The following is an 8,708-nucleotide window of genomic DNA, read 5'->3' as shown; positions in this document are numbered from 1 at the left end:
CTCACCAGTCCATGGAGTCCAAAGTGCATCTTCTAGTGAACCTGCCAGTACCTCCTGGGTCTGAACGTAAAATTCTTGTTATTCATGTTTCTTAAGTTAAGCTATGTCGAACTGCGAGGGCAGGCTCATCCGTTCGTCAACATGGAGGGGAAAAAAAGGACCAAGGTAAACTTCGCTCTTACATCACCTGGGTAGGAAGGCTATATAATCTCTAATGGCCAAAAGGAATCCAATAAATCTCGAGGGCTCTTAGGAGCAGTCAGCCAAAGGGAATAAAGTGCGGCTGCATTATTCTCTGTCCACTGAGATAAAAATAAACACATATACATGAAAAACTCACAGCTCTGGACCCCTCCCCCCCCGCTACTGCCGTAGACTGTATGAGAAAATGATCGATCCCTCACAGCAATGTATTAAAGGGACACATCCCCTACCTTCCACCATGAAGTAACAATTTATTTATTTATTATTTACATTTTGCTCACACCTTTTTCAGTAGTAGCTCAAGGTGAGTTACATTCAGGTACACTGGAAATGTCTGTCCCAGGAGGGCTCACAATCTAAGCTTGTACCTGAGGCAATGGAGGGTTAAGTGACTTGCCCAAGATCACAAGGCGAAGCAGTGGGGTTTGAACCAGCCACCTCTGGATTGCAAGACCAGTGCTCTAGCCACTAGGCAATATTATTTTAACGAGACGAACATAACTAGACAGTAGGGCTTACCTGTCATATACTGTAACTGAGTTGCTAATCCTTTGGTAGTGTCCATCTTATAACCAATAAAAAAAAAAAATAAAGACTGCAATCCACTCTACCATCTGCCCCCAAGAGAATGTTCCATGCACCCAAAAAGCACTCATCTCACTCAATGCACAAATGCTCAAAAAAAACAGCAAACTCAGACAATGGAATACAATAAAACCAGATTTTCCCATTCAGATTTATTTCCTTTTGTACAATTGATTTATCCTTGTGTTCCTGTTTATATAATTTAATTCAATTATCCTACACTAATTGCTGCATGCTGCCCTGCTCTTGCTTAATCTTAGCCCCTTTGACATTTTAAATACTTTTACCATTTTTTTTGTTGTTTTAAAGCCGTACCGTTCTTTGGAAAGGAGTTAAGTCCTCTCAGTGTTTTTCTTTTGTTAAAAAATAAAATTTGGTAACACTAATACTTTTACAAAAAATTCCTGATAAATAAATAAAGAAAGCAATCCCCCCTCCCATTCAGAAAAATTAAAATTCAGCAACAGTTATATTCTTTTATACAAAGTAAACTTTTCTATACAAAGTTTGGTGCATAATTTTACTGGATAGCCCTCTAAGGTTATATTTCTTAATCGTGCAACCAGAAGGATTCAAAGACCCCTTTTTAAAATCTGTGTGCATGTTTGTTTATTAAAACAGAATTTATTCTGTTGGGCATGTATTTAAATCCTGTCTTTATTGAGAAAAACTCAAGGCATTACTGAACTGTGATTTTATCATCTCTCTGCACGATGAAGTTGAAGCATAGAGAAATCTAAAGCTGCAAATTCACAGTGGTCACAAGATGGTGCTCTACAACAGGGATTTACATTCTGGGAAACTGCATTTCTGACTGGCAGGGTACTGAAGGGCCTATGTAATAAGCCAGTGTTTCCCAAGTCCGGTCCAGGAGTACCCCTTGCCAGTCAGGTTTTCAGGATATCCACCAGTCAGGTTTTCAGGATATCCACAATAAATATGCATGAAGAGATCTGCATACACTGCCTCCATTATATGCAAACCTCTTTCATCAATATTCATTGTGGATGTCCTTAATCTTAGCCACTAGGAGTATCCTAGTGGTTAGTGCAGCGGACTTTGATGCTGGGGAACCGAGTTAGATTCCCACTGCAGCTCCTTGTGACTCTGGGCAAGTCACTTAACCCTCCATTGCCCCTGGTACAAAATAAGTACCTGAATATATGTAAACCGCTTTGAATGTAGTTGCAAAAAAAAACCTCACAACCTGCGCAGAAAGGCGGTATATCAAGTCCTATTTCCCTTTCCCTAAACACCTGCCTGGCAAGGGGTACTCCAGGACCGGACTTGGGAAACACTGTAATAAGCCATTCAGTGCGCTAAGCTTCAGCACACTGAAGGGCATTTTCGAAAGGACATCCAAGTCGAATAGCGATGTCCAAATCACATCTCACGTGTATTTTCAAACAGGAAATATGTAAAGATTTCTTGTTCGAAAATACTCACAATGGATGTCCATATGCTGGAAACATCCAGCATGGACATCCATTTTACAAACTGGAATTATGAACAGAGAAAATAAGGGACATGGATGTTTGCATGACAACATTCTTTGAAAAAGGCCACACACACATCCATTCAGAGCAGAGGGACAACCTAGTGGTTAGTGCAGTGGACTATGAACCAAGGGACTCAGGTTTAAATCTCACTTTTTGGTAATTGTAAGCCCTCCAGGAACAGCAACAAACCCTACCGTACCTGAATGTACACCACTTCTATATCCTTTAGGCTTGCAGATGACATATATTTAGGTACAGTAGGTACTTTTCTGTTTCTGGAAAGCTCACAATTACACACACACACACACACACACAAAAAAGAGCTGAAGTGGGATTTAAACGTGGGTCCCTTAGTTTACAGCCCACTGCACTAACCACTAGCTACACCTCAAACTCGCTTCCTGCTTTGCTAAGAATGCCTGTAATACCTGAAGCTCTCAGAGCCTGGTCTCCCCTTTCAGGGGAGAGGGAAGGGGACAGCAACCACTGGGGGCTTAAGGAGGCATCATGCCTTAATCCCTCCTGTGGTCAGATGCTCAACCTATTCGGACGCACTGCACTGTCAGACATCCCTTTTCTGCCTTTGCAAAAATCGGTACTTGGATGCTTCAAGCACACGTACGTTTGTTTTGGCTTTTTGAGACGTCCATATAGTTTGAAAATAAGTGCCATATTGTTCTAATGCATGCACAGAAAAAATCTTTTACTTGATAAAAGTAAACTAATGGCATGCAAACTACTGTAGTGTTACAAAGTGCGTGCCGAGAGAAAAACAAAACATACTATTACAGTAGTCTGCTGCGGTTTGCTGCTTCGAGAGTCAACTGTCTCCCTTCCGGTCAGCGTGTGTGCAGGGACCGGCTCATGCACTGGCCATGAAGAGAGACATTTAGAAACAAAAACCTGGATTCCTGCCCCCTACCCCATACAGATTCCCTGGTGGTCCAGTGGGCCCACACACCTCATCACCTGCTACTGCCCCTCAGGGCTATCTGATCTCGAGAACCCAGTACAGGAAGGCCCTCGACCAGGAAGCCTCGATGCTGCTAGGCTCCTTTTTCCCCAGACCAGTAATATTTACTGGGTCTGGGGAGATGTGCTTGTCCCACCACCATCAGGTGCACTGCTCTGGGGTTGTGGTGCCATTTTCCGAGATGATGGTTCTGGAAGGATGGGGGAGGAGGGCAACACTGAAACTCTACCCAGAGCTGGTAAGTATTACTGATCCAGACAGAGAGAGTCAAAGGCCTCTGTGTTGAGTGCTCAGCCTAGGGTGGTCTAGATTAGATCACCTCACAGGATTCATGGTCCATCCTTGAGGGTACGCGCTGCTTCCAGTAAAGATTCAGCGCTAAAAGGGAAGTGATAAACAAAAATCCATATACTGGAAGCAATTTCCAATTTGGCATGTTTCTATGTGATTTGTACGACAACTGAACTGACCTTGACTGCAGTACGTTTCCTGTGGATTTTTCTGCACTGAAACTCTTACTGCATCAGATGTAAGATGAAAGGGAACTGCCATGCTAAAGGACAGCACAGCTTATCACACTGGCCCCTCAATTAGTGCCACACCAACAAGGAATGGCTTTCATATCAGCATTATTCCCAAAGCCCAAACCATCCTATGTCCTGTGGCTGTGGGTTACAGGGAAGTACATTTGCTACTCTCTGATTCACTGCAAAGCTGTGCCTTGATAAAAACGTAAGGGCTGATATTTAGCCAACAGTAGTCAGTGTTTTCTTTTTTTTAAGCCGGCGCTACAGTTCAAAGGGATTGAATGCCGGTATCCAGATCCCGGCTGCTGTTGAATATCTGCTTTCAGTGCACGGTAGTGGTGCTGTCCAGTGACGATGCTCAGATCGCTAACAGCCCAACTGGATAAAGTTAGGGCAGCCTATCTGGTTTTAATTCTGGCATTTATAATCCGCTTCATCGTCAAGTTCAAAGTGGAGAACAATCACACATTATAAAGCAGGCACGTTTTCTGTCCGTAGAGGGCTCACAATCTTGGTTAGTGGTCTGAATACTGTCGCTAATGAGATCGCCTCTGGCTCTGCTCAAACTCCACCCATGGACCGCCCCCAGCACTGTCTAGATCAGGAGGGGGCAACCCTCAGTCCTTGTCGGGTTTTCAGGATCTATTTGTGTACAGTGGAGGCAGTGCATGTAAATACATCCCATGCATATTGATTAGAGAAATCCTGAAAACCCGACAGGAGTGCAGCCCTTGATGACCGAGGCTGCGCACCCCTGCTCTAAATGATGCCCGGGCGGTCAGAGGAAATATTCAGTGGCATTATCCAATTAGTGCTGCTGAATATCCTTTTCGTTGGCACTTACCTTATTAGCAGCTCCTGCGAATTGGTAAGTAGTATCTGCCCCAAAGCTGCTTTTTTTTTTAAATTTTTGAAATCAACTTGTGCTATCTGCTTGACGCCTGGAGCTAGAATTAGTGTCTCAGGTGCATCCACAGGTATTCAAGGCTCCCTCCCTCACGCACTGAAATTAATCACCACCCTTCAATGCTTGCTCCAGGCTCAGTGAAGCAGAGAGCTGAGAGAGAGAGAGACTGCCTATCTTCCTTTTGTTATGTGCTGCTCTCCAGCGGTGGGTTCCTGGCCTTGGTTCTGGACTGAGGCTTCGGGGGCCAGTCAGGGTCTTCCAGGATCTCCTGAGCCAACCTTTTGTAGGCCGCTCTGGGTGGTGCCCCACGTCGGCAGCACAGCCTCCGGCTGTAGGAAGCAGCCAGTTCGTCCAGTTCCAGCTAGAAGAGAAGGGGAGCATCAGTGAGCGAAAGCAGGGATGAGTCCTGCAGCTCCAAACACAAGAGCACAGACCAGTGCACCCTCCAGCTAAAGGGGAAAGGAGCGTGTTAGTGACAGAGAACGAGGATGGAGGTCCACTAAGCTGTAGAAAGTATGGACAATCCATCCTGTAAGTCATTTGCATCTATCGACCACATTTGAAGTCACAGAATCAGCCATGCCTCCTTCCCCCGCGTCTCTCCAACAAAATCCAGCACAGAGAAGACTCCTGGGATGAAGTTGGAGACTTCTAAACACCAGATTCCCTCCTTGGGAAAGAAAGGAACTTACATAAGTACATAAGTAATGCCACACTGGGAAAAGACCAAGGGTCCATCGAGCCCAGCATCCTGTCCACGACAGCGGTCAATCTAGGCCAAGGGCACCTGGCAAGCTTCCCAACCGTACATTCTATACGTGTTATTCCTGGAATTGTGGATTTTTCCCCAGTCCATTTAGTAGTGGTTTATGGACTTGTTCTTTAGGAAACCGTCTAACCCCTTTTTAAACTCTGCTAAGCTAACCGCCTTCACCATGTTCTCCGGCAACAAATTCCAGAGTTTAATTATGCGTTGGGTGAAGAAAACATTTCTCCGATTTGTTTTAAATTTACTACACTGTAGTTTCATCGCATGCCCCCTAGTCCTAGTATTTTTGGAAAGCGTGAACAGACGCTTCACATCCACCTGTTCCACGCCACTCCATTATTTTATATATCTCTATCATGTCTCCCCTCAGCCGTCTCTTCTCCAAGCTGAAAAGCCCTAGCCTCCTTAGTCTTTCTTCATAGGGAAGTCGTCCCATCCCCGCTATCATTTTAGTCGCCCTTCGCTGCACCTTTTCCAATTCTACTATATCTTTCTTGAGATGCGGCGACCAGAATTGAACACAATACTCAAGGTGCGGTCACACCATGGAGCGATACAACAGCATTATAGCTTAAAAAAAGAATATGTTATATATATATATATATATGACTGACTATTCAAGGCCCAAATCACCACTCAGACACCAGTTCTGTACCTGAGGATATGTGGCATCCTTTCTGTATTCATACTGCCGCTTCGTGTAGCAAAACCGCTGCCAGAGTGTGTCACAATCGCAGAGGTAATTCTAGGAAAGAAGAAAAAGCGAGGTGAGGAGATGGCAGTGATGGTGGGGAAGTTGGCATGCGAGGAGGTTTCTCCGAGGCTTACCTCTAAGACGACGGAGAGCAGCACGTCGACAGCTACTAGAGCCAGAAGAATCAGGCGGAACTCATACGGGATGCAGACCAGCTAAACGAAACCAGAGAGGAAAATTAGGAGAGCTCAAGCACATGATCCACACACACAGACTCACAGAGCATTAGCAATCAAATTAATATTGTTATGGCAGAAGTATTTAAGGATTTCTAGTTATTTTTTCACCGAAGAGTTTAACAAAGTCAAAAAAACTTCTCACTTGGGGCACAAAACAAAACTGTCCACGGAATCTTAGCGGAGGCATAGCGGGATGTAACCTGCCCGGAGCGGTGAGTACAACCCTACGCCAAGACATAGAGGGACGTAACCTGTACAGAGCGGCGAGTACAACCCTATGCCAAGACATAGCGGGACGTAACCTGTACAGAGCGGCGAGTACAACCCTATGCCAAGACATAGCGGGACGTAACCTGTACAGAGCGGCGAGTACAACCCTACGCCAAGACATAGAGGGATGTAACCTGTACAGAGCGGCGAGTACAACCCTACGCCAAGACATAGAGGGACGTAACCTGTACAGAGCGGCGAGTACAACCCTACGCCAAGACATAGAGGGACGTAACCTGTACAGAGCGGCGAGTACAACCCTACGCCAAGACATAGAGGGATGTAACCTGTACAGAGCGGCGAGTACAACCCTACGCCAAGACATAGAGGGATGTAACCTGTACAGAGCGGCGAGTACAACCCTACGCCAAGACATAGAGGGATGTAACCTGTACAGAGCGGCGAGTACAACCCTACGCCAAGACATAGAGGGATGTAACCTGTACAGAGCGGCGAGTACAACCCTACGCCAAGACATAGAGGGATGTAACCTGTACAGAGCGGCGAGTACAACCCTATGCCAAGACATAGAGGGACGTAACCTGTACAGAGCGGCGAGTACAACCCTACGCCAAGACATAGAGGGATGTAACCTGTACAGAGCGGCGAGTACAACCCTACGCCAAGACATAGAGGGATGTAACCTGTACAGAGCGGCGAGTACAACCCTACGCCAAGACATAGAGGGATGTAACCTGTACAGAGCGGCGAGTACAACCCTACGCCAAGACATAGAGGGATGTAACCTGTACAGAGCGGCGAGTACAACTCTAAACCAAGACATAGAGGGATGTAACCTGTACAGAGCGGCGAGTACAACCCTAAACCAAGACATAGAGGGATGTAACCTGTACAGAGCGGCGAGTACAACCCTAAACCAAGACATAGAGGGAAGTAACCTGTACAGAGCGGCGAGTACAACCCTAAACCAAGACATAGAGGGACGTAACCTGTACAGAGCGGCGAGTACAACCCTAAACCAAGACACAGAGGGACGTAACCTGCACAGAGCGACAAGTACAACCCTAAACCAAGGCATAGAGGAATGTAATCTGCCCAGAGCGAAGTTTAACCCTAAACCAAGACACAGAGGGGTGTAACCTGCAAGGAGCGAAGTATAAACCTAAACTAAGACATAGAGGGGTGTAAACTGCACAGAGCGAACACAAAGGGATGTAACATGCACAGAGTAGCAAGTAGAACCCTAAAGGTGTAACCTGCCTGGAGTGGCGAGTACAACCCCAAAACAAGACATAAAGGGATCCAACCTACACAGAGCAGCAAGTAGAACCATAAACCAAGACAGAGAGGTGTAACCTGCCTGGAGTGGCGAGTAGAACCGTAAACCAAGGGACAGAGGAATGTAATCTGCCTGGAGCGGCAAGCAGAACCCTAAACCAAGACACAGAGGGGTGTAACCTGCAAGGAGCAAAGTACAACTCTAAAGCAAGACATATAGGTATGTAACCTGCCCAGAGCGAACACAGAGGATGTAACCTGCACAGAGCAGCAAGTACAACCCTAAACTGAGCGGCGAGTACAACCCTAAACCAAACCACAGAGGGATGTAACCTGCCCAAAGCAAAGTATAAACTTAAACCAAGACATAGAGGGGTGTAACCTGCCCGGAGTGGCAAGTAGAACCCTAAGCCAAGGCATAGAGAGGTATAACTTGCACACTGCAGTGGGCAGAACTCTAGCTATCTTACCATACTAACCTTATCTGTTGCACCATGCCTGCCACCTCACATGCCTCTTGGGCTCAGCAGAGACAACAAACCTGACTGGCATAAACAACTGTCTTCTATATATAAGGAAGGATACTTTTACATTCTTAAGGGACATGAACAAAAAGCAAAAGTGTAAAGAGAAAACAAGAGTTAAGGCACGAGTGCCACGGACCCTCTAAAAATGCCAACCCTTCCACTCCCACCTCAAAGACAGACGAACAGCTGGCATCTCACCCTGCACAGGAGCTCTGCAGACTCTTCAATACAAGCCTCAGTTGGGGAGCCAGTGGCACCCCTTGCAAGCATAAATG

The 8,708-nt window shown here is 46.0% G+C and overlaps 1 protein-coding gene across 2 annotated transcripts in view; it reads right to left on the bottom strand.

Annotated features, from left to right (window-relative positions):
* Positions 1 to 2,438: 2,438 nt before the first annotated feature.
* LOC115457497 (probable cation-transporting ATPase 13A3) overlaps positions 2,439 to 8,708 on the bottom strand; it is an 86,007-nt gene continuing 79,737 nt past the window's right edge. For both annotated transcript variants that reach the window (XM_030186929.1, XM_030186928.1), the window contains exons 31-33: positions 6,293 to 6,373; positions 6,120 to 6,209; positions 2,439 to 5,056 (exon numbers count right to left, since the gene is read on the bottom strand). In XM_030186929.1, the coding sequence (XP_030042789.1) occupies positions 4,880 to 5,056; positions 6,120 to 6,209; positions 6,293 to 6,373 (348 nt within the window). In that variant the 3' untranslated portion in view covers positions 2,439 to 4,879. The remainder of the gene's footprint in view (positions 5,057 to 6,119; positions 6,210 to 6,292; positions 6,374 to 8,708) is intronic.

Source organism: Microcaecilia unicolor, chromosome 14 (genome assembly GCF_901765095.1).
Source record: "Microcaecilia unicolor chromosome 14, aMicUni1.1, whole genome shotgun sequence".
In the NCBI taxonomy this organism is placed as follows: domain Eukaryota; kingdom Metazoa; phylum Chordata; class Amphibia; order Gymnophiona; family Siphonopidae; genus Microcaecilia; species Microcaecilia unicolor.
Note: the sequence above shows the minus strand (reverse complement) of the source record. Positions and strands in the feature narration are given on the sequence as shown.